The 27,500-nt window shown below is 42.1% G+C and overlaps 1 protein-coding gene across 1 annotated transcript in view; it reads right to left on the minus strand.

Annotated features, from left to right (window-relative positions):
• Positions 1–3,302: 3,302 nt before the first annotated feature.
• sox6 (SRY-box transcription factor 6) overlaps positions 3,303–27,500 on the minus strand; it is a 144,882-nt gene continuing 120,684 nt past the window's right edge. The window contains exons 13-16 of the mRNA XM_079497731.1: positions 25,816–25,918; positions 13,426–13,599; positions 11,080–11,296; positions 3,303–10,229 (exon numbers count right to left, since the gene is read on the minus strand). Coding sequence (XP_079353857.1) covers positions 9,914–10,229; positions 11,080–11,296; positions 13,426–13,599; positions 25,816–25,918 — 810 coding nt within the window. The 3' untranslated portion in view covers positions 3,303–9,913. The remainder of the gene's footprint in view (positions 10,230–11,079; positions 11,297–13,425; positions 13,600–25,815; positions 25,919–27,500) is intronic.

Consider the following 27,500-nt stretch of genomic DNA (forward strand, 5'->3'; position numbering starts at 1 on the left):
ACAAAGTCAGAGAGAGAAGGATGAGGCTGGCAGTGCACTGCGTCAGGCACCCAGAACTTGAGGCAAGTAAATTGCCAGGAGGGGAAAGAAGCGTACCACCTATGTAGACGTGCTGCGGCGCGACAGCTTGGCTGACAACACTGAAGAACCTGATGTTGGATAGGAAATTGTGGAGGGCAGCGATCCAGGAATCCCGAGTTGGTGTTGGCTAGACCTCACTCTCGCAGCAACTAACTAACTAAACTATACCTTATAGGAGTGGGCTAGTGCCACACCGTCCCAGTTTATTGGTACCTTATAGGAGTCCCAGTGTATTGGTACTTTATAGGAGTCCCAATGTATTGGTACCTTATAGGAGTCCCAGTGTATTGGTATCTTATAGGAGTCACAGTGTATTGGTACCTTATAGGAGTCCCAGTGTATTGGTATCTTATAGGAGTCCCAGTGTATTGGTACCTTATAGGAGTCCCAGTGTATTGGTACCTTATAGGAGTCCCAGTGTATTGGTACCTTATAGGAGTCCCAGTGTATTGGTACCTTATAGAGCGTCGCAGTCCCGCCTCCTACCCTGACCCAGGAAATGAAACCCAATGCATTATTCTCATAGACATTTCGTAAAGTATTTATTTAAAGACGGTTACGCCGCGGACAAAGCCAACTCGAGTCGTGACAACTCATGACAACACAAACAATATTTTGGACCAAACAAATAATTACAAAGAAGAAAAACAACAAAGAAAGTGTTGTAACCTGCCGTTTTTTTCTTCTTTCTAATTATTTGTTTGGTCCAAAATATTGTTTGTGTTGTCATGAGTTGTCACGACTCGAGTTGGCTTTGTCCGCGGCGTAACCGTCTTTAAATAAATACTTTACGAAATGTCTATGAGAATAATGCATTGGGTTTCATTTCCTGGGTCAGGGTAGGAGGCGGGACTGCGACGCTCTATAGGAGTCCCAGTGTATTGGTATCTTATAGGAGTCCCAATGTATTGGTACCTTATAGGAGTCCCAGTGTATTGGTAGGTACCTTATAGGAGTCCCAGTGTATTGGTATCTTATAGGAGTCCCAATGTATTGGTACCTTATAGGAGTCCCAGTGTATTGGTAGGTACCTTATAGGAGTCCCAGTGTATTGGTAGGTACCTTATAGGAGTCCCAGTGTATTGGTACCTTATAGGAGTCCCAGTGTATTGGTATCTTATAGGAGTCCCAGTGTATTGGTAGGTACCTTATAGGAGTCCCAGTGTATTGGTACCTTAGAGGAGTCCCAGTGTATTGGTACCTTATAGGAGTCCCAGTGTATTGGTACCTTATAGGAGTCCCAGTGTATTGGTACCTTATAGGAGTCCCAGTGTATTGGTACCTTATAGGAGTCCCAGTGTATTGGTACCTTATAGAAGTCCCAGTGTATTGGTACCTTATAGGAGTCCCAGTGTATTGGTACCTTATAGGAGTCTCAGTGTATTGGTATCTTATAGGAGTCCCAGTGTATATACCTTATAGGAGTCCCAGTGTATTGGTACCTTATAGGAGTCCCAGTGTATTGGTACCTTATAGGAGTCCCAGTGTATTGGTACCTTATAGGAGTCCCAGTGTATTGGTACCTTATAGGAGTCCCAGTGTATTGGTACCTTATAGGAGTCTCAGTGTATTGGTATCTTATAGGAGTCCCAGTGTATTGGTACCTTATAGGAGTCCCAGTGTATTGGTACCTTATAGGAGTCCCAGTGTATTGGTACCTTATAGGAGTCCCAGTGTATTGGTACCTTATAGGAGTCCCAGTGTATTGGTACCTTATAGGAGTCCCAGTGTATTGGTACCTTATAGGAGTCCCAGTGTATATACCTTATAGGAGTCCCAGTGTATTGGTACCTTATAGGAGTCCCAGTGTATATACCTTATAGGAGTCCCAGTGTATTGGTACCTTATAGGAGTCCCAGTGTATTGGTACCTTATAGGAGTCCCAGTGTATATACCTTATAGGAGTCCCAGTGTATTGGTATATTATAGGAGTCCCAGTGTATATACCTTATAGGAGTCCCAGTGTATTTGTACCTTATAGGAGTCACAGTGTATTGGTACCTTATAGGAGTCCCAGTGTATATACCTTATAGGAGTCCCAGTGTATTGGTACCTTATAGGAGTCCCAGTGTATATATTGGTAAAGCTAAATACTATAACCTCATAGGATATGATTACTGTAGATGCAGAGTGAACATGATAAAACAGTGGCCTTTACACTTGAGGCATAGACATATCCTGCATCACTTGGATACACCCATGAATGGATCAATATGTGCTTTCTACACACTGAACAATGAGATCAATCCACTTCAAACTTACTGTGTATATCCCAGAGGACCTGAAGGTCAGATTAGCAGTTGCCCAATGCCCAGAATCTGTGTCTGTGTCTGTGTGTGTGTGTGTGTGTGTGTGTGTGTGTGCGCGCGTGTGTGTGTGTGTGTGTGTGTGTGTGTGTGTGTGTGTGTGTGTGTGTGTGTGTGTGTGTGTGTGTGTGTGTGTGTGTGTGTGTGTGTGTGTGTGTGTGTGTCTTTATGTCCACGTATACAACCAACAAAAACAACTTTTCATTTTTGGTGTCCCTATAGGACACAATCATTTGCTATGGGAGTCTGTATTGCTCAAGTTTTAAACTAGACAAATAAAATATCTAAATTAGAGTACAGGCAATAAATTAATGTTGTTTTATAGATTGCTTTTTCCCCCGGCTCTAGTGTAATCATCTATTCATCATTCTGCCTCTTTCAACAGTTGGACTGAAGGTTATTTTATGCTCTCTGTGTGGTGCATTCACATCAACCGCTATCAATTAAAAGGGCAGATAAAGATTTACACTGATCAAACATGACCTATCAAGGCACTTCAATTAACAGTCACCCTCAAAATGATGAGTTGTTTATGTTGTATTTCAACCAGAATATATACTGTAGGCCTACCTGCCACACACAGTAGCCACATGCAGCATTAGCCCCTTTACTTTGCTGAAAACCTTTGCAGTATTGTCGATTAAATACATGCCCTTTGGAACTTAAACCATTTGCTTTTACAGAAACTTACTTTAATTTGCCCTAATAATAAACTAATATAATATAATATATTAAGGGACATAGAGATTTGTGGGCTATGGTTATATACTGTAATTTCTTCCCTTGGTTATTGATTTTTATTTTATTTATAATAAACAACATTAGAATAATGTCTTTCACTATTCATTCACTATAAATGGATGCCTATAGTGATTTGGAACCAAGATGATCAACACACAATTAATAGTCAGACCATAAAACAAAATGTCTCTTTAATTTGTAAGTGTCAACAGCAGTACAAAAGATGGAGTGATGGTGAGACGCTTTTTTGTCACACAATTTCTTACTTTTACAGAAAAGGAGGAAATTCTTGAGGTAAATGAGCTTAAACAGGCAGTTCTACAGCCCACCACTGCCTTGTTACATCAATGGACTGAGTACATACAGAAAATGGTGTTACAATATGCCTGAATGCATCCTGTGGGGAGAAAACCCTAAACGTGTACACATTTCTACACTGTAAAATCCTGCCTTGATTTAACTCCAAGTGTACAAAATGTACACTCCATATATTTTGTACTCTCAGAGTCAGACATTGATAATTAACAGGCTTTTACTGTGTAAGGTGCCTATTTACACCAAGCAGCAGGAAAGTCCTGAGGGTAGATGAACACTCAGGACTTTTCTGTCCAAATGTGTCACTCATCTGGTGTATTCTATTTGATATAGTGTATTAAATTAATACTACCAACAGAGGAGATACCTCTCCTTACACACCACTGAAGAATTATTTCACCTTAAGTTTACCTCACGTCAATACTGCACATGGAAACCAAAAAAAGACTTGCTGGTTTACACTTTGAAGCCAAGCAAAACAAAAACAAAAACAAATATTTTAGTACCTTTTTCTTTTCTTTTTTTTTTCCTTTTAACAATAATATCCTTAGCAAATAATTGATCTTTTGTACTGTATAAAGAAGAATGTGAACACAAATGTGATGGCAACCTTTTTTTTTACGTTGAATTAAAAACTTTACACTGGACTGTACAAGATATTATGATAAACTATTTACATATTCAGACATAAAACTTTTTCAAAGCAGCAACAGACACTATGTATTTCATTTTCTCTAGTAACACCCAAACAATACTTGCCATGGGCCTAGGTACCTGCCAAGAAAAGTATTTCTACGCAGAAAACTGTATCAGGCTGCCAGCAATTTCAAAACAGCGGCCCCTAGTGATAGAAGGGCCACACAGTGTTGCTTGAGAGACAAACAAATCTAAAAAGCAAAGTACCATTTGACAACTATAAATGTTGCCCTGAACAGCAAATTTTACACTTCTGAACAGCAGCTAGCATGTCAGTCCAGCATGTCAGTGAATTGTGCTGATTAAATTAATACAGAGAACATTCCCACCATATACATCACAAAGTCCAGACAGAAAGGGAACAAAATACAGTAAGTAATGTTGAAACAGCATACAAGCTTTTGTCTTCAGTTCAATCAAATGCATTTGCATGTCTGATAGGTGGATTTATAGAAAAGGTTGTGAGGGCTATGTATGCTGATGGCTGGAGAATCTACATGAACTTGTTCATTAAAATTCAGCAACACAGAAAAATGGCAAAGTGAGTATAGACTAAAGAATGCACCCAAGTAGCTGTGCATTCTGCTGCGTTAAAACTAATAAATATTTGCACGCTCCCACCTTTCTAAAAAAAACTCCAAGAACCTCACTTGTGTTTTTAACCAAATATGAATTCATAAAACCCCTCCCTTCCTATAATGTAAATGCAAGCCAAATGCATGCAGATTTGTATTTGCAATATCAGCTCCTCAGAAGGAGTTTGCCACATATGAGTGCTTTAAGAAACACAAAACACAAGTGAGGATAATGTTTGACCAATAAGATTGTATCATGATTGGAAAGAAATTCTAATACAGCTAAACATTTTTGTACAGCAAGTGCTCGTTGATAAAAATCTGCACGTTATTTATTTGTAAAGGACTCTTCTTTTATAAGTCGAATCTGTCCAGCTATAATTATGAATTGTCCAGGGGAAGATTATCCAAACAAGCAAGTGAGGTGCTTTGTTTTCTTTCTGGAGTTCTGTACTGTTCTCTATCAACAGGCAGAACATTCAGCAGTGGTGGACAGTAACACAGTATGATTACTTGAGTACTGTACTTAACTTCTTTTTGTATGTATACTTTACTTGAGTATTTGTATTTTTGGATACTCCCAGTACATTCCAAGGAAGGGAATGTACATTATGAATTAACCACTTAAGCCCAATATTTCAAATATAGTGAGAATAGCCGATCTACATGCTCACATGCCGCAGTGACTTGTCGAGAGCTTGTAGATAAGCTATGTTCACTATTATTGATATTTTTTGAACAGTTATTTTAATTTCTTTCAAAATGTTCTACATTTTAATGGAGCAATGCATTGATATTAAAACATGTACTTTGTCATTTGTACTTTTGAATATTTAAAAGCAAGTACTACACTCAAGTACAAATTTGACTTTCACTTTGTAGTTGAGTAATATTTGATCAGAAGTATCTAGACTTTGACTCAAGTACTGTGGTTGAGTACTTTGTCCACCACTGCAACAGGCAGAATATTCAGCATCTACATGAGGTACAGTGACTTGTCAGGTTTCAAAAACATGAATCCACATACACCAATGTAAAAACAAAAATAATGTAACAGCCAAATACATAACTTATACTTCACTAAGTACTCATGAACAAAAATATAAATCTATTTCCTATGTTATATTTACAATAAAATCTAAATGAGATGGTGAATTTGTTTGAAAAAAGAAATACTTTTTGAACTCTAATTCCCAATAAATCTTAATTATTATTATTTTTTTCTGATTGTCATTTTGTTATGTTTGCTGACAATTTTAGAGCCAACACTGGCTAATAAATACAATAAAATGTTGAAACACACTTTACATCTTCAAATACAAGATACAATGTACGTCTGAAGTCCAATGTTTCTCAGCTAACCAGTTACTCTGCAGGCCTGCAGTTGAATGTTCTGCTCACTTGTGCCGCGTTCTCTTCCCCTAGGCAGCCCTGAAGCTTAAACAAAGTGTTCATTCATCACATGTGTCTTTGCATAAATAAACAAAATAAGTAGACAGAAAAATGACCCAAATCTCATAACTGTGAGAGCGAGCCCACGAGTCCAACTGGGGAAATTTGCTCATCCAGGGATTCTTTTCTTATCATACAACAGCTTCACATTAGTCAGAATTGATAAAAAATACAATTTATATCCAGTGCTTATAACACTTATGAAACATTGTCTCCTTGTGAGATATAAGTCATTTTTTTCTTTTTCTTTTTCATTCTTTTTTTTTTTTCCTTTCTTTTTTTGTGTGGCTATATAAGCACAGTCAAGTTTCAGTTCCATCAAGAGTCCTTTTAACCACCAGCCTGTTGAATTGGTTTGGCATGGTCATGAAAATATTTACAATCACATACAAATCAATCTATCCACCAGCAAACAGGAGTAACAGCTTAAAAATACCAGATAGGTTGACCTGGAGGGAAATCCATTAAGTTTGTTTGTGGGGAGAAAATCCTAAAAACACGCATTGTACCTCAAAACAGGAACAATACACAAATAAACAAAAAAAGAAGAAAAAAAAGAAAGAAAGAAAAGAAAAGAAAAGAAAGTGATGAAAATATAATAGGAGTTGATGAGGTTGGCAAGATTAAAAAATAAATGCTTGAATAATGTAGAAACAATTTGATAACAGCCAGCTCTGAATGGGTAGAGAAGGTAGGAGTATTACAGTTAAAGAGACCATCTGTACCAATTAGGGATGGGAGAGAAATGCAGTGACCAGCAGTAGGACCTCATGTAGAAACAAGACCATGACCAAGCCATTAATATCAGACTTGTAGATCTGCTATTTTCAACAGTATAAATGCGAGAGTATAAATTATGCATATAAGATTGAGTGATCAGCCATTTAGATACTTTAACGACTTTAACCCTGGCATCCCTATTTTGGGCATATCATTATATATTTAATTTATATAAAAACAAAAACAATTTGAATGTCAAAGAATTTCAAATCTTTTTGAAAAATAGCAAAAAGGAAATAGCAGGCCTACAGCCTGTAGATCGGCTATTTCTTTGCTAATCGTCGTAGGACAAAGTGCTTAAGTTGTAAAAAAAAAATTATTATAATTAAAAAAAGAACTCTGCGCTGTTTGTGAAACGGACAGGTTCAAGGGCAAGGCAGGAGAATAGCTGGACTCATGCATTAATAATTGTGCGTTTGAGATGATACCCACCCATTTTAATAATCCCCCACAGCTTGATGTACGTGTTCCATCTGCTCGCCAGTGCCTAGCGATTGGGCCAGGGTGGGGGTCCTGTCGGGGCCTTATCACTAGCACTTTGATGGAAAGCACAATGAGGGGGGCACACGCACGCACGCACGCACGCACGCACGCACGCACGCACGCACGCACGCACGCACGCACGCACACACACACACACACACACACACACGCTACCCAACTTTATTGTTTCCCATTCCTCCCTAGTGCACCCCGCCTCTCCGAGCCAGATGGTGCCCCCTGAGTGTGAGTGTGCCGTGGGCAGAGGGGTCAGGGCACTGGGCAGGGCATCACAGGGAGGGAGAACAGTCACTGGGACCTTCTGCCCTGTAAAGTGGATCAGAGTCTTGACCGCAAGGGCTTGACTGCCACACTAGCTTTTAGGCCCTTAACTATGGATTGTTCTTTCTTTCTTTGCGATTAATCTATCAATTGCTTTTTAGATTAATCAAATAATCGAGGAGTGCCATTTTTTTAAATGAATTATGTATAGACAACCAATCAATTAGGTGTTACTTATTTTATACTTCGTCACACATATGGTGTCAAAAATAGTGAACATGTTGCATCATGACATGTTGTGGGCTTGTAGATCGGCTATTACTATTTTGCTTTACTTTTTTGTTTCTGCCTATAATGACACGCCCAAAATAAGGCTAGATCATATTTTATCAAATTATTGATTAGTGATTGTTTTACTACATTTGGACTGTATTTTGGTCTATTTAGCTGTCTATCCAGACGGTCAAGGTCATCACAGGTCATGTTTTTTCAGTTGATGTAAGGTTTGGAAAATGGTATGCCCCTTGTTTGTGAGGAATAATTAAATGTCGTCTTTGAAATATGAGGGATAAGTGCATTCTAAAAGAATAAAAAAATGTAAATGTCATCACACCAAATAAAACAAATAAAAAAGGCTTAAATATAAGTGTGAAGACAATGAATAATGTGTTTGCATAAGTGCACTGATTCAGAGATTGATGTTTTGGACTTGGTCTCGTGAACTATATTATGTTATGATTATAGCCTTTTGTTATGTTCTTACAAACATTGTTGCCTCATCCTCTTAAGACTACTGCAGTAATCAACACATTGCATTGTATTAACTTGATGGCCATGTTGTGCTTTAAGACTTTGTAGTGTCAATGTAATTCTTTTTCAATTTCTAAAAAGTTTGGAGAAAAAAAAGTTTTAAGACCAAGGACTTTACATTCTCCATCCAAATGGGAGCTAAGAGAACACAGTTGTAGCACATAGTACAACATCAATTTGAGATTGTGATGCCCCCAAAGCTGCCTTCTGCTGCTATTCCAATCTCACAGATTGAATATACCTTTGGCCCTTTAGTTCAGGCTTGATTATAATTGCTCTGATTAAGAACGTGATTAGTAAGACTAGGTTGGAGGGCTGATAATATGTGGGGAACAATCCAGTGCTGCTCTGTGGCCTGATTTATATTTGGTTATAACCGGCACACAACAAAGTACAAATCCTCCATATGTGGACAGGAGGAGAGGCATGGTTGAAATCACTGATGGTCACTGCATTGGGCTCCCTGGAGGACAGCAAGCATGACAAGCTACCACCCAAAGACACTGCATGACTTCCTACAGAGCATGCTGTCTCCCAAGTTCCTGAGGTTTGTGTGTTTGTCTATTCTGTTAGGGTAAATGAAAGAAAGAAAGACTGGATAATGAAGCCGCAATAAGAGATCAAGAGATTGTCTAGGACTCATACAGCCTCTTTCAGAAGACTTTAAAGTGTAAGATTTTTAGGAGGAAACTTGAAATGTTTGGCACTGTCTTCTGCACAAAACGGTGCAGTTTGTATGATAATAATAATAATAATAATAATAATATCAGTGTGTAATTTTCCATCTCTAAAACGATGGAATCACACCACTTATTTCAATATATTTTTTTAATATTTTGTTCTATTAATATTCTGATTAAAAACATTCACAAGCTGTTGGCTGGCACAGCATACCTGAGTGAGAATATAATTCCCATCATGAACAGTAATGTAACATATCAAAAGCATCTAACTGAAGTGAAAACAAAAGTAAATGACTGTAAAAATTATAGATTCATTATCAAATATTCAATTTCAAGTTCTGTTTTTTGTTATAGGCAAAAACCTAATCGCGTAAATGTCCATGATCACAACACAAAAACAAACAATGAGATAAAAAAAAAAGAAAAAGAAAAAACAACTAAAATTACCACAACCCAAACTGCTTCACACACTAAGAAACACTTAAGACCAAATAGCTGTTGATTCCGATGGAGCCCCAATACGCATGCTGGCTCTTAAATGATATATCATCAGTAAGATTAATTCTTTCACTTTTGTGGTGTTTTTTTTTTTTCCTTCTCTTTTGTTGTTGTTTTCTTTCCCTCCTTCAGATCCGACCAGCCCTCTGAACTTCCTCCTGGATGTTGTGATGTTCTGAAATCTGCACATGCCTCCTGGTTGATCATAGAGGCATCAGTTGGTACTCACTGGCTCCTGTGTTTCATTCTCACTGCTATAGTCTGATTTGGGCTCATCCTCAAAGTCCTCATACAGGTCCATCTCTTCCACGCCGTTCACATGCTGCTGCTCACTGTTGTTGGCTATGGGGCTGGGCTCTAGCTTCATGTTGTAGGTGCTCTGGATGATAGGAATGGTAGGCTCGGGGCTGGCAGAAGCACTCGAGCACTCTGACGTCATCTGAGGGGACGGTGTCGTGGTGGTCGCCATGGTTATGGCCCCGGGGTAGACCACGCCAGCGCTGGTACTGATGGGGAGTTGTGGCTGCTGCCTTAATGTAGTTAAGACCAAACAGAGTGAGAGAAAGAATGGTAGAGAGAGAGGGAGAGGAGAGAGAGAAGGGGGAGGGAGAGAAGGAGGAGGGAAAGAGATGAAGAGACAGATTTTAATCAGGTTAGTCTCGACTTTTCCTGATGTGAGATGTGAAATAAGCTACTATAATCACGTGTTACGAACAAATATAAAGAATGCTGAGGGAGTGCATTCTACTGGGGGGAACCCAAGAGACGACTTCTTTTCAAGTACTTAAACTGGGAATGTTGGATTAAGTGTTCCCCACAGCAATGTGCTCTGAGCTAGCAGTTCTGTGGAAATGATTTGGGAAAAGAGAGGTCCTCCTGACAGCTCCCGTTTTGAGTTTTTCAGATATGGTACACGGTTTATTAGCGACATAAAGCCAATATGTGGTTAGTGCCGCTCCTTTCTAGAGTTGCACTGGATGATTGATACTCCAGCACTGCATACTGTATAGCTTACGACAGACGTGGCAACACCTGGAAAAAAGTTTCCCCTTGCTGACCACACACAGTAAATTATGGAGTTAAGGTCCAGACAGCCACCCTCCCGCCTTCTGTAAATCTATACTTATGGTTTATATCCTCTAATAATGTCTGCATTTCATGCTCCACTTGTAGGCTACCATTGTCTTGAATGTAGGCACAGCTATTAAAATACAAGTGGTTTAAACGGGCATGTGGAAATACAATATGTGCTCTTTCCTGGCATTTCATAACCATAAACCAATGCATGCATGAAGTTCTCAACTAGCCTACAGTATATGTTTTGTGAAAATTATTCATTACAAACTTTCTATGACTACATAAAGTTGTGTGTGCATCTACCCCACAGTGAAGAACTGTCGCATCTCTTGCCGTCGTGAGCGCATCATCTGTTTGTACTCGCCGATGCGGAGTTTCTTCCCGTCAATGATGCAGGTCCGTTTGGGCCGGGGCTTGTACTTGTAGTTGGGGTACTTCTCTAGATGGATTTTACTGAGTCGGGCCTGCTCTTCATAGAAAGGCTGCTTCTCCTGGTTGGACATGGACTTCCAGCGAGACCCTACATGACACAGTTACAGTACAGTTGGAGGCCATCGATATTGTCCTTTTCTTTTTGCTGAGGTTTGCGTGATCTGCGCAAAAGGACAGTTAACCCATTTTGGGCGGGAACCCCTTTTGGTGTTTTAAACATTATGTTATAATTTAGCTATTGAAAAATAGCAGATCTACAAGCTCATAGCGCGCCACCGAGTGGCGCGCTACGAGCTTGTAGGTCTGCTATTTTTGAAAAATCGTGAAAATATTTATTTCAGAAAACTGGAGGATTTAGAAGGATTTTTTTTAATTTTGAGGTCAGGCCTAAATGGGTCAAATGATAAGGGACAATATCGGTGGCACCCAACTGTACATGCAGTTGAACAATTTTAACACAGACATTGAAACACATCTTTCGGAAATAACGCTGAAAGAAAGAATGAAGTTTATTCCTTATTCCAAAATGCATGCAGTATAATTCATGTCAAAGTCCCTGGTAGCTGTGTGTATTGTATTCACATTACCTAAGGGGGTCCAGCACGTGCTGATTCAAATACTAGCACAAACAACAACAGGCTGTAATAAATACAGCGAGCTCCCTGGTGTTTCCTACTGCGTGGGTGACGCCACTTTTAATAGTAGTGATCTATGGACTCTCAATGCTGAGGGGACAAGACCCATTTACTCGCTGTCATTTTTCATGACAAACACTTACACCAGTGACGTGCTGTAAATCCATCTGATGTGGATTGATCCACAGTGGCCAATCAGATAACACGCCGATGGTCTCACCCTGCTAACCCCACACTCCCCCACCCACACCCCACACTCCCCCACCCACAGCCGTGCACATTTTTTCGCATATGCACAGGTACTAAAAAGGCTTCCACTAACTGAGAAGAAAAAATAAAAACACATCTAAACAGGCAACATTAAACTTTGTAAGGAAAAGCTATCAGCCATTAGCGGACATTTTGGGGTCTTAAGGGAATAAGTCAGAGGAAGATTTCTGTTACTGTTCACAACCAGAGCATTCCATTCCTTCTCCACAGTTCACCGTGAATGAAGTTCTGTTTCGTCTTGGTTTTAGCACAGAGTTTTAAAAACGATGCATGTATTACTATTGTCAGCAGCCAGACAGTTCAGCTCCTGTGTCCAGCAGAGAAGAAATTGGCAGCAGAGATGGAATATGTTGAATATCCAAATTATACAGTTATGGGGCTCTTGGGAAAGTATGCTGTAGGTACAGAGCACGTAATTTCCTTTACGGGTACAACAAAGACTCTGACATCTAAGCAGGAAGTTTGTCTTTATGTACATATTTTTGGTCAATTTGAAGCTTTTTGGCTGCTGTTTGTATAGGGTCTTGTACTACACGGGCCACAGCCCTGTCTAATAAAAACATAAAAAGAATGTTTGCTAATCTTTTTTCCTTTTTCTCCCATTTACAGTTGTCATTATGCCAAATTCCCAGTTCCCCCAACGTTCTGAAGTCCATTATCGCCACTGACCGCAGACCCCTACTGGTTCGTTTGTTAGGGAGGGTGTAGACAAGCTTGTGTCTCCTCCGATACATGTGACGTTGCCAGGCGATTCTTTTCCCCTGACAGTGAGAGGTTTCACCAGAAGGACATAACGCATGCATAGGAACACACTATTTCTATCGGTTCCACACCGTGCTGAACCCCAACCAACGTGTAGGAGTCGCTAAAGCAGTGGCACCCTACCTACCTGACTTCCCACCCCCAAACACTCTGTGTGCATAACTGTAATCCCAATGTTCAGAAGGTGGCATACCTTCCCTGTTCCAGATTATTTGTCCGGAAACACACATAACACCTTCACCTATGTTTCCGGGTTCAAAACTGCTGCTAAGCCAATCAAACAAAGCTATGGGAAAATTAACTGGAACAGGAAACAGTTGTGCCAACTTCTGAAAACTGGGACTACAGATATGCACAGAGCCTATTGTGTTTAATGGAGCCATGCCGGTTGCACCACGGAGGATTTAAACGCTCAGCTGCATTATGTTACGCCAGGCCTTCCCTGACATGCACAACTCCAACATCAGCAAAAGTATGTGCTAGTTGTTGATTAACACATTGGACAAGGTGGGCAAACAATATGTTTGAATGAAGAGCATAAAAGTCTTACCCAAGATTTTGCTGATGTTGGAGTTGTGCATGTCAGGGAAGGCCTGAAGTATCTTGCGCCTCTCATCTTTGGCCCACACCATGAACGCGTTCATTGGCCTTTTGATGTGAGGCTCATTGTTGTTCCTTCCTCGGGCCTCTCTGTAGACCCGCGCCTCAGTAGTGCTGGCGCCTCCTGTTGGACAACAATAATAATGGTTGTGATTTATCTGCAGAGCCATTGACGTATTTGCTCCCTGGAAATGCCAGCGCGGGAACAAGAAATAGAACAAGCAAAGCAAGCCATTAATCAAACGTCACGCATCTCAGTAAGTTCTCTACCCTGTCCACACTGTCATCACTGCTATCACCTGACTGGGCCTTGACCTAGCTGGAGTTCAGTGATGGACCATAGACCCTGCTAGAGGGTGTACGTTTTCTCTTCACTGGAACAAAGGCCACGTTTTACCTGCACGAAAAGTGCAAGGTAGACCCAACCTCTCCAAAAAACATTTAAGGGAAACGAGAACCTTGAACTTAAACTCCGGTCAAATATTGTTCTCTGTCTCTGCGAGTGTTCACACCTCTACTCATGCCTCATGCATTTCAAGCTTACATTTATAAAGTTTCTATAAAACATGCAAAAGTGCCAACATAAATAAAAAACATAGGCCTCTTTAAAAGAAACTGAAAATTACGGAAGGGAGAGCGATCTCTGCCAAAATCCTGCAGTATTAAAACATCCAACCACAGAACATTTGAACACATACTGTATGCACAAATCAGATCAGGCACACACGCCATGTCCACACACACACACACACACACACACACACACACACACACACACACACACACACACACACACACACACACACACACACACACACACACACACACACACACACACACACACACACACACACACACACACAGCACGCACACAGCACGCACACACAAGGCAAATAGTTGACATGAGAGTGCAGACTGTGCAAAGTGCTGTTTCTCAATCAGGCCATTCACAATCAGCATAAGAGAGCTTCTCTCTGTATTAAACTGTACATCAGGCTGATAATGATTTCTCTTTGCATGCATATTTGCTCCCTTTTATATGTAAGATGTGAAAGAATTAAATAAAAGCAATATGAATATTTAAACAAACAAAAACATGTTGATAAACAAGGCTTGAAAAATAGAAGGGAAAAAAAAGCTTTCCATATGCTACGATACATCTTTAATGATCTAAAATCTGGGAAAGAAAGCTTGGGATGACTCATGCATATTTCATCATCCACATGTGAAGCCTTCTCATTAGGCCTTTCCACAAGCAGTCTTGGCACACGTTACCTGGGGTTTGATTTCTATTATCATTTCAGCTGATAAACAGAATCACACTCTTAATGAGTAATGGAGAACTGTGATGTAGTGAGAATAATTCACTAATCACAGAAAACACTCTACTCTACTCTATGCAGCGAACGTGCCACTGCACTAAGAATAAGACTATCTAAGAATAAGACTTGAAAGGTACGTCACAGTAATAGGACCCATGGTGGCACACACGCATGCATGTAAACACACAAGCATGTACTTTACTAGACAGTAGGCCTGCAACTAGAAATTATTTTCGGTAATTATTCTATCGATTATTTTTGTATTAATCAAATACTAGAAAAGTGTGGGTTTTTATTTATCCGAAGTTGTCTGATTAACCACTTAAGCCCTGATGTATACTTTGCCAGCGGTGTCACACAAAAAAAGCAAAGATCTACAAAAGCGTTGTCATCTTTTAAATCTGATATTGTTGCTAATCATGAAAAAGTTTGTCGCCTATAATGACAAGGCAATTTATTTTAGATTTTATTTAAATATATATCGTTGTTTTTTTTAAATCGATATTATTTAAAATAATGGACGAACTAGTTCATTTGATTAACCGTTGAACATTGACAGGACAGCCATGTCCAGATTAACAAACAAGTAATAGGTCTGGTGGACATTGCTCTGATCAGGCCATTTGTCTAGGGTTTGGCTGGAGCTCAATCTGGCTGGTGTCCAGTTGTCCATAAGAAAAGCCCCTTCTGACCAGTATAGGGCCCTCCAAACCCATTTGCACCAGCTCATGTTCAACAGTTATAGCGACACATTTATGGTCCAGAAAGTCAAGTCTTTATCAGAAATGTGCCTCTTCACATGGTTCTGCTACATCAGGCAGGGACCAGGGGCTTCAGATCTTGTCATTTAGCTCAATGGAGGTTTAGACAGTGTCATGCCAGGCATCTGATGCTCAGCCGGCACTCATTTCCAGCCCCCCCCCCCATCATCATATGATCATCCTCCTTCAGATACCTGGGGAGAAAGCCTAATCTACAAACCCCTATGTCCTGGGAAGATGACATTATGCAGTATGCAAACACATGCATGCATACTGTACACGCAGATGCAAACACACATACAAAATCACACGCACGCACGCACGCACGCACGCACGCACGCACGCACGCACGCACACACACACACACACACACACACACACGCACAGATTACAAACATTAACATTACATTTTTTTATGTTTTCCTTTCATAAATGCATTCTCAAAGTCAAAATGTTGTCTGTGAGAGGCAAAGCAAGGCCACTGGCTCCCGGCCTTACAGTAACCTACCGCGAATTCAAAAATAATACACTGCCTTCACGGCCGCCGATCCCTACAGTACGTTAATTTCATTTAGCATGCACTCACTGTACAGGATAAATTGATTTCACTTTGTTTGGTTTTGACAACCATGTTTATTGTGCAATGAAATGTGGTGTGGCAGAGGGCTGACAATATCCATCAACGCGGGGCAATCTGCTGACTGCCGGGGCCAGATGAAGGTATTCATTAGCCCAGGAGCGCAGCGCTCACTCAGACACGACAGCCAGTGTCTGCACCCCAGGATCGCTCGCTCTAATTTACGATGCCTCCCGTGCCATTACTCTATCACTGACACTGATTCAGCAATTTATATACTGGCATGCATGCATACAGGCAGAGGTGAGCTTCTTATGATGGAGCGGGGAGGGAGGGGGGACACAAAACAACTGGCTGCTATCAGATACTGCTACAGTCACAGTTAGCCAGGAAACCACCCACTTGACTTAGTTCATTAGAGAGGAAGCCAAGAGAGACATGGATCTTGCTTTACATGATGGCAGGTGGAGAAGTATCTTCTCCTTGTTGTTATATGCTCCAGCAGGCCGGCGGAAAGGCAACGGCGGCAGTATTACATCAACTCTGCCTGTCGGAGGAAGTCACGGCAGCCAAGCCCACGTCATCCGTTAAATGCCCATCTAACACACTTGCATAGGAAGGCTGTTTAATCAATGCTCATTTTATCATTCTTGAATCCTCTTTTCTTATTAAACATGTACTGTATACTTATGGATTTTCTTATGATCCTTTTCCACTAGCTTGCATTTCATCAAGTTTTATTTTAAAGTCCTTCATGATGGTTGTCATTTTAATTATAGTTTATTATTCTCAACAAGTATTATTCTGAAGATTATGAACTGTAGACGTACAGTATGTGTGGTTCTATTGATTGCACAGGGCTGCTATTCAGGAAGGAAACCTCAGATGAGAGTCTGATTTGGGTCATTTTAATATCTGGTAACGGCGGCTCCTAGGGAGTTAGCTGTCTGTCTGTCTGTCTGTCTGTCTGTCTGTCTGTCTGTCTGTCTGTCTGTCTGTCTGTCTGTCTGTCTGTCTGTCTGTCTGTCTGTCTGTCTGTCTGTCTGTCTGTCTGTCTGTCTGTCTGTCTGTCTGTCTGTCTGTCTGTCTGTCTGTCTGTCTGTCTGTCTGTCTGTCTGTCTGTCTGTCTGTCTGTCTGTCTGTCTGTCTGTCTGTCTGTCTGTCTGTCTGTCTGTCTGTCTGTCTGTCTGTCTGTCTGTCTGTCTGTCTGTCTGTCTGTCTGTCTGTCTGTCTGTCTGTCTGTCTGTCTGTCTGTCTGTCTGTCTGTCTGTCTGTCTGTCTGTCTGTCTGTCTGTCTGTCTGTCTGTCTGTCTGTCTGTCTGTCTGTCTGTCTGTCTGTCTGTCTGTCTGTCTGTCTGTCTGTCTGTCTGTCTGTCTGTCTGTCTGTCTGTCTGTCTGTCTGTCTGTCTGTCTGTCTGTCTGTCTGTCTGTCTGTCTGTCTGTCTGTCTGTCTGTCTGTCTGTCTGTCTGTCTGTCTGTCTGTCTGTCTGTCTGTCTGTCTGTCTGTCTGTCTGTCTGTCTGTCTGTCTGTCTGTCTGTCTGTCTGTCTGTCTGTCTGTCTGTCTGTCTGTCTGTCTGTCTGTCTGTCTGTCTGTCTGTCTGTCTGTCTGTCTGTCTGTCTGTCTGTCTGTCTGTCTGTCTGTCTGTCTGTCTGTCTGTCTGTCTGTCTGTCTGTCTGTCTGTCTGTCTGTCTGTCTGTCTGTCTGTCTGTCTGTCTGTCTGTCTGTCTGTCTGTAGAAGTCGTCGACTTGCCGTGGGACAAAATCCATGGATGTTTTTCACATATTGTGTTACTAGAGGGTCGGGCCGCTAAACGGCCCTACATTGCACAGCCAATGTGACCGATATGCCCATATATGGAGATCTCTGTATCTTTATTTATTTTACTAGAGGGTCGGGCCTCTAAAGGCCGTGTGCACACACACGTGAACGGAGGATTTGGTATTTCAGGTGTTTCTACCATGGATGCTAGCGGTGGCTAGCGACGAGGCTAAAATCAGGTAAGAAATCACACGCATGAGAAGTGAGGGCGCTAATATATTAAAGTCTAACTCATGTTGATTAGGTCAGGGGTTCTCAACCCGTGGGTCGCGACCCCTCGGGGGGTTGCCAAATTATTTTGGGGGATCCCCAAATTATTATTTAAAAAAATAATAATAATAATTTGGGGATTTATTATTCAGCCATTCAGTTTTTGCAACTGAATGGCTGGAAAATGGAAATTAAGAGTTTACATATAGTACACATAGTACATGCATACACCTTCCCTAATGATTATATCTGGTTTCAGTATTTATTTATGGTGTATTGTCTCTTTTATTAAAGTTATTGCAGTCAATAACCTTAATAAAAGTAAATATTTGGATTTGGGAGGGGGCGGGGCGGGGGTCCCGAGACATTGCCAAAGCATTTCCGGGGGTCCCCGGCCAAAAACGTTGAGAACCCCTGGATTAGGTGATCTAATGGTGATATAAAACCAACGGTGCCAACACAAACATTAAACGCCATTAACAATAAAGAGACAATATGACGTAGTGAGGCACATTATGACATTGAACTAAAGACAAACATTAAACCTGTGTATAGGAGGGGCTGGCGCCCCTCAAAAATCACACCCGTGTGAAGTGAGGGGCGCTCTTATCATCGTACATCATCATACATCATCTCATTCAGGCCAATCACAATTTGCGTCCTCACCTTCGTCATCAATGTTGTCATCAATAATTTACACTATGACGTAAAATGTCCGTTCATTGTCAATTGGAATTTAATGTTTGTGTAGGACAAAGTCTGTGTACACACACTAAAAGCTGGACATAGGCTCAAAAATATAATTAAAAACTGGTGCCCAAATGGGGTGCATACTTAGTTTAGACTAGTCATTGGTTAGACATAAGGTTGGTGAGGGGTACGTTAAGACGACCGGATTAAGGTTGGTGAGGGGTGCGTTAAGGGTTGGGAGAGGGTTAAGGTTAGATTTAGGTGTGCTGCCCCGTGGGAGGTTAGGCTTAGCGTGAGGGTGCATTATTAAATGAACCTTGTTCTTTCATCTTAAGCACTTAGCCAATTTTAATATAGGATGGAATATTTTCCCGCCTATTTGGGTAAGACTAACGTCATAAATATGACGTCAGCAATATGACATCAGAGATCCACAGGGAAGCCACATGCACTTTTAGTAGACCATGCATCAGAGGTAGACAGACTCACTAACAATAACCTGTACTGTTCTATTTGCTGAAATATTGTTGTTTTGACTTCTTGTTTTTTCATAAAAAGCATGACACCACTCTGACATTTACAAATGGAAATTAGCTATTTTTCGCTCCGTGTGTGTGTGTGTGTGTGTGTGTGTGTGTGTGTGTGTGTGTGTGTGTGTGTGTGTGTGTGTGTGTGTGTGTGTCAGGGGAGCAGGCCATTTAGGAATCAGTTAGTTAGGTGTGTGATTGTGTAAATAAATACAGATGTTTAGCAGTGACAGGAGCAGGCCCCCTGGGTTGTTGAGGAGGAGGGTGGTGGGGCGGTGGGGTGGCAGAGGGAACACTGCTTAATAGAATTTATTGTGATTCATGAGGCCTGCAGCTCAGTGTGACAGAGCCATATGAGAATCCCCTTTTAATTTGTCTCTCCTGAAACCACCGCAGATGAGCGGCGTGAATTACAGCGAGAGAGACCGAGAGAGAGAGAGAGAGAGAGACAATCATAAAGGGAAAGTAAATACACCGTAAAAATCCAGTGTTCATTTAACTCTGTGAAAGTGTAAAAATGGACCTATAAGAATATTAAATGAACAATGAATTGTATTGAGTGTACCCTTCCGGGTTCATTTGGTTCCATTCGTACACTCTCAGTGTTAATTAACACTGAGGGTTTTTCTTTGTGGAAGGAGAGTGCAGAGGCCCGGCAGCCTAACTATCGCACCTGTGTGCTGCAGGCTCAGACTCGACCGTACCGGGTGGAACCAGATGATACAGTACGTTCTCCCTATCAGTGGTGGAAAAACTACTCAATTGTTTTATTTACCTAAGTAAAAGTACCAATACTGAAATACTCCATTACAAGTAAAAGTACGGAATTCAAAATGTAATTGAGTATAAGTACAAAAGTATTGCCATCAACATTTACTTAAAGTACCAAAATGAAAAAGTACTAATTATGCAGAATGTCCGGCTATTTTCAAATGGCTGAAATGTATATACGGCTGAAGTGGTTTATGTATGTTTTGTAATAATAATCAAAATCTTAAAAGTAACCAGTAACAAAAGTTTTCAAATAAATGTAGTGGAGTAGAAGTAAAAGTATTGGAAATTAGAAATACTCAAGTAAAGGACAAATCCCTCAAAATTGTAGGCCAATTTAAGTACTTAAGTAAATGTACTTAGTCCACCACTGCTCTCTCTACTGTGTGTGTGTATATACACACACAGTATATACCCCCATCCCACCTCTGCCCTCTCGCTTCTCTCCTGTTAACTCACTGGTCTTTGTTCAGCAGACACAAGACACATACTGTCACCCAGGAATCCGCTCCGGAGGACGAGCCTTGGTGAGCAGGCAACAATCACGCAAACCTGCCAAGCCTTCCCCGTCGGGATCAGATCTAACACCTCTGACTGAAGGTATTTACTGCTGACAATAGGGCCTCTCCCTCGGAGCGGGATCAGCCCCGATTAATGTGTATGGACAGAAACACCGCAGCGGAGCGGTGCTCACCAACACCATTCCTCAAGCCCTGGCTCACAGGCTGCTAATTAAACCATTACAAATTACAAGTGATTTAAGCCCTACTTTAACGTGTCAATCCCTAGCTTTTTTTCTCCCCCTTTCACGCAAGTTGGATGCAATGGATTCTGTATGTGTGTGTCTGTGTGTGTGTCTGTGTGTGTACGTGCGTGTGTGCGTTCGTGCGTGCGTGAATGTGTGGAAGCATGGGAACAGACGACTGACATGTTTCAACATGCTAGCTGCTTTCTAACTTTTGTCTGCACCATCCCCTCTCGCATGCCAAGAGCCTTAAAGGGGGCATGAGACATTCCACTTCACGCCACAGCATTGCACACAAGAGAGGTACACACACACGCACATGCGCACGCACGCACGCACGCACGCACGCACGCACGCACACACACACACACACACACACAGAGAGAAACGCATGCACGCATACACAGCTGCTGAGCATTTACCCAGTCGGGACAAAATGAGATGTAATTTGAAAACTTCAAAGCAGAAATATGCGTATTATTGATCATGTTGATCTACTTGGCTATTGTTTCTACGTGTTGATATTCATCTTGCCTTAAAGCATGTCATCTCTGCTTTACGTACAGGGAGACTCTCTTCTACTGGGAACAAATAAAAAATAAAATGCCAGGAAATAAAAGCCAGGCCTTAATTCCCATGGCCTGAGCAAGGAAGAAAAACAACAACACAAACCTCTTCCAAACAATCAACTCATAATCAACTCCATAACAGCTCTGAGCTACCCTTGTAAATAAGCACAACATCGCCGCTCCGCACGACGACAATACACGACTACTGTTCTTTTCCACTCCATTCCATGCAGATTTTATTAGAGCTACTTCTGGCCAAAACTGTTTGGTTCATGGTGTTATACAGTGTGCGTTCAGATTTTAACTCCTGCCTATGCATCTCTCTCAACGCCCCCTTTGTTCTCCCAAGACCCTCCATGATGGGGGCGGTTTAGACAAACATACGACCCCAGCACCAGACCCGCTCCACACTGCCATATGTGAATGAACAAAGGGGCTGAGGCCTTTGTGGTATTTGTTAATGTTTTTCATCTGCGCTTAAAAAGACCTAATGAATTTGTGGTGGGCTCGTGTGTGTGGCTCGTGGCTTCGCAAAATGAAGGAAGGAAACTCTATCTAATTTCCATTCCTCCGCCGCTATTTTCCAATAGCCCTCGTTAGTACTTTGGCAGCTGTTAATTTGGTTGCTGCATGCTTTGCAAATATTAGCTTAAGCAACCTAAAGCTTTCTGCGAAACGGCAGTGATGACAGAGGTCCGCTGTACACTGGGGCCTGCTCAATGCTACTACTCTGTTCAGTAGAGAGGCTGCTAAACACTGGGGCCTGCTCAATGCTACTACTCTGTTCAGTAAACACTGGGGCCTGCTCAATGCTACTACTCTGTTCAGTAGAGAGGCTGCTAAACACTGGGGCCTGCTCAATGCTACTACTCTGTTCAGTAGAGAGGCTGCTAAACACTGGGGCCTGCTCAATGCTACTACTCTGTTCAGTAGAGAGGCTGCTGTACACTGGGGCCTGCTCAATGCTACTACTCTGTTCAGTAGAGAGGCTGCTGTACACTGGGGCCTGCTCAATGCTACTACTCTGTTCAGTAGAGAGGCTGCTGTACACTGGGGCCTGCTCAATGCTACTACTCTGTTCAGTAGAGAGGCTGCTAAACACTGGAGCCTGCTCAATGCTACTACTCTGTTCAGTAGAGAGGCTGCTGTACACTGGGGCCTGCTCAATGCTACTACTCTGTTCAGTAGAGAGGCTGCTGTACACTGGGGCCTGCTCAATGCTACTACTCTGTTCAGTAGAGAGGCTGCTGTACACTGGGGCCTGCTCAATGCTACTACTCTGTTCAGTAGAGAGGCTGCTGTACACTGGGGCCTGCTCAATGCTACTACTCTGTTCAGTAGAGAGGCTGCTAAACACTGGAGCCTGCTCAATGCTACTACTCTGTTCAGTAGAGAGGCTGCTGTACACTGGGGCCTGCTCAATGCTACTACTCTGTTCAGTAGAGAGGCTGCTAAACACTGGAGCCTGCTCAATGCTGCTCAATGCTACTACTGCTCAATGCTACTACTGTTCAGTAGAGAGGCTGCTGTACACTGGGGCCTGCTCAATGCTACTACTCTGTTCAGTAGAGAGGCTGCTGTACACTGGGGCCTGCTCAATGCTACTACTCTGTTCAGTAGAGAGGCTGCTGTACACTGGGGCCTGCTCAATGCTACTACTCTGTTCAGTAGAGAGGCTGCTGTACACTGGGGCCTGCTCAATGCTACTATACTCTGTTCAGTAGAGAGGCTGCTAAACACTGGAGCCTGCTCAATGCTACTACTCTGTTCAGTAGAGAGGCTGCTGAACACTGGGGCCTGCTCAATGCTACTACTCTGTTCAGTAGAGAGGTCTGCTAAACACTGGGGCCTGCTCAATGCTACTACTCTGTTCAGTAGAGAGGCTGCTAAACACTGGGGCCTGCTCAATGCTACTACTCTGTTCAGTAGAGAGGCTGCTGTACACTGGGGCCTGCTCAATGCTACTACTCTGTTCAGTAGAGAGGCTGCTAAACACCAAGGGGCTTTCACACCCCATCTAGGGGTTTGGGAGGTACACCCAGTAATTTTCCTCTTCAGGAAGCACCAAGGTATTTCATCCAAATGTTGCTATTTAGGACAGTGCTTCTAAAACCTTTTCATGTGGACCCCCACATTAAGGTAGACTCACACAAGATTTGTGACATTTAACATTTTAATGTTTCAAATTAAATATAAATATTCAAATTATTTCAAAATTGTTTGATCTACTAGCTCACAACGTTATTTTCAAATAGCATGATGCATGGGTTAAAGTGGTTAAACCGATTTTGATGCTATTAACTAATCATTAATTTTGCTGGGGATGCCCTGGAACCCCCTCAAGGACACCTGGTGGTCTCCAGACCCCACTTTGAGAACACCTGTGCTAGGAAACAAGCCCATTTCCTTCAGTACATCCGGTCTGCTGTTGGTTGGACCTTATGTTATTCATCATAGTAGTTACACCATATTAACTACTATACGTTATGACAGTACATATAGTAAGTATGTTATACCGTATACGTAGCACACAAAGCTAACAGCTGACCAGCATGTAATTTTATCTGATGTCCAGGAAACATAAGTTAATATAGGTTCACTGTTGTTATGTTGTCACTTTGGAAAAAATAATGAATAGCGGAGCAACAAGACTATATTAATAATGACTATGCGGGACAGTCTGCATAATTTCTACATAATGGTATTGCAAGCCATAAAGGTAAAGGCAAGCCATACTGTTGTTTAGTCAACAATCTCCAAATGGTTCAAGGATGAGAACGGCCTCAAAACAAGGATCTCAAAAGTCAACATGTCCTCAGACATGTAAACACACTTGGTCTATAAAAACAGACTTCTTTATGTGGGCACATCATCATAAAACTCTGTCTCACATCTTTCACCCAACCGTGTTTTCCTGTTGGTGAAGTTGAAACAGACAGATATATTTGTGGTGCAGGAGATGAAATGGAGACTGTGCTTTTGAGTTATGTGCAGTGCCCTGGCTCCCAGCCATGCCCCCCCCCCCCCACCCCTGGGAAGAGGACCTTGGTGGCCCATGCCTCTCCTCTCAGCTAACCTCTGCCTGCTCCTAATCCATGGCCTACTGGGAACACTGACATGAGGCGTCTGGCACTAGCCTTTCCCTCGGCCCCGCGTGGGACATAAAAAGAAACAACTGAGATGGTGTGCGCCTTGCTTCTGTCCTGACTCCCCAGTAGCCACAGAAGGAAGGTTCCCACTGGGGAGGCTGGGGAACCGGCACATCTGCCCTGGGGGGGCTCATAGGGCAGGGACAGGCTCCGTCGCAGCGGATCACATGGGAACCATCTCTTTGCAACCACTAAGTGCACCTCTAATTCTCATCCTCCAGTTTGGGTGTGATGTGAAAGCAGACATGATAAATAATTTAAGCATCTGCTTTGGAGTTAGTAAACAAACAGTTTTTTTTCTATGGGAGGTGAACCAAAATTTTGTATAAAATCTATGTGAGCTGTTTACGCAGAAATATTTCAGGCTTCAAAAAACAAAAATGGTGGGAATTGGTTCTAATGCGTTACAATCTCAAAGCGGTGAAGGCTTGCATTGTCCTGAGAAATATCTATCCTTTGCTTTGAGAGACTTTCACCCATCAAAAGGTGAGTCAGGTCCATTCTCCCCTTTGCTCCAGCTCTGAAGTGCCATGGAAACGGCCACAAATATTTATGTCAGACAAACATTGGTGCACCAAGGTACTTCTTGTGGAGTGCAGGAGCCAAGGCCACAAAGGGAGATGACGCTTTGTCACACGGGTGCTACCTGAATTTGCACCCCTGTGCCCAGGACCTCAAACAAGCTCGGCGGCAACAGCAGCCAAGCTTGGAGAAAAGCCAGCTTTGTCCTCAGGCAGCCTTGTCCTCCGCTCACCTACCTGTGAAAACCTGGGAGCCAACAGCTTTCAGCCACCCTTTAACACTCACACGCATGGACGCGCACGCACACACACACACGTGCGCGCACGCGTGTGTTCACCTCCCGACCATATGCAGCTGAGCCATGCGGGGCAGCAGGCTCTGCTAGCCCTCAGCCCCTCACATCCACTCCATTGTCCATAGCTAAGCACTGAGAATACAGCATGGGTTTTCTTTTTTGCTTTAGTTTTAGAAATTAACGTACCATGTAAACTTAACTCTGAGAATGTAGAAAATGTAACCAAATGGACCCTTACTGATGATTTAACTGTGTATTGTACACTGTAGCACTGAATGAATACTTTGTGTAAAAATAGGCCATATTAGAGAAGGAGAACATTGTTAAAAAATAAATAAATGAAATGTACAATACAAAAGAGAGAGGAAGCTATGTTCGTACCGTCGAGATCTTCTGGCCTGGTGAGGTCGATAACTCTGTGACCAATCTTTCCATCTTCACCTAGCTTGCTGAGGTGATGAAGGCTCTCGAAATGTGCCCTCTCCTGTGGAAGAACAGAAACCTTTAGCTACACAAACAAACAAAGCAATGAAGTGCTGTACACAGTACCTCTCCCATTGTAACGAAGTGGCCAAATATGACCCCATTAGGACATTTTATTTTTTATTTTTTTTATTTTCAAGAAAACGTGTCTTTGATGAATGGAGGTTCTTTTGAAGAGCTGGTCCTTTGAATCGAGCTAGATGTAGCTTTTTCCCTTTTCTCATCTCTCTATTCAAGCAGCCGCCTATAATGGATGACAGAAGGTAGAGAGACACGGTGCAGACCTTGGGGTTCTGTAAATAGATTTACAGAGGAATACTTTTGTGATCCCGAGCACACAATGGGGCCACGGCCCTCTCTTTGCAAGCGCTCAGATTTTTCCCTCTGTAATCTTCTCCCTGCATCCTCCCTGCGCGTCCGCGGCGCTCAGAGCTCAGCACCCATCATTTATTCAGAGTTCATGCTTTGCAGAACACACCGTGTTTTCCCTTTTGTCGCATCACTTCATGCTCAGATTAAACTTGGCATCATGTTGTACTCGACACACAATGGAGCCCTGTCATCCGCTGCTCGGTGACAATATTAAATGTCATGTCCATGTGCATTTACAGAATAAAATAACAGCTTTCGGGGGGTCTTTGAATAGTTGTTGCACATTACACTTAATGTATTATGCAGTCGGAGAGTGCCGACTGCCACTGGCTCCATTGTTGAGTGACCTAGTTCCTCAGTGAATACACAGGGCATTAGCAGGGACTGTCTTCCTCTCTAAAGACTCAAGAAAGGGATGGACACTTTGACTCTGCATGATACAAATAATCCCCCCTACAGGTTTTGCCTGGATGACACTAAAAGCAAAGCAGGCGTGTTGCTGCCATTCAGGAGAGAGCGTTTGTTTCACTGCCAGGGTGAGCGAGTGTGCACTGTCTGCCCTTAGCCCTACAACTCTTCATCACACACAGTCTGAGCAGCGGAGACTCAGGTGGAGTCCCAACACAATGCTAACAGCTCCCCTGCCACACACACAGACACTGACACCGACAAACACATTAATCTTTCAACACCTCTGTTTTGTTTTTGGATTTGTGTGTGTGTGTGTGTGTGTGTGTGTGTGTGTGTGTGTGTGTGTGTGTGTGTGTGTGTGTGTGTGTGTGTGTGTGGTGCTTTCAATGTTTTGTTTTCCGCACATGGGAGTTTCATGTATGTTTTCTTCCTCCTAATAGAGGAAGGTATATATATAATAATATATGTAATATATATATTTCTTTCTTTTATTTTGTGCATGTTTTGCTAAATATAATGATTAAGAAACACATCTGTCTCAAATATTCTTCTTTCTTACAATTCTTTCTCAAAGGGATGACAAGATGAAGGATTAAGACAGCCCGAGTCCATTTGAGGCTTTTCACAGTATTTTGATTTTTCCTGCATGCGTTTATTTATTCAAGAACAATTTCTCAAAAGAGGAGACGATCTGCGTGAGAGACAGAGAGAGTGCTGTAATTTAACATCACACTTGAAGGGGCAGTCATTATTTATGGCCAGCTGAGTGATTTTGATATACAATTAACCACTACCTGCTT

This window comes from Electrona antarctica, assembly GCF_951216825.1.
Source record: "Electrona antarctica genome assembly, chromosome: 3".
Classification (NCBI taxonomy): domain Eukaryota; kingdom Metazoa; phylum Chordata; class Actinopteri; order Myctophiformes; family Myctophidae; genus Electrona; species Electrona antarctica.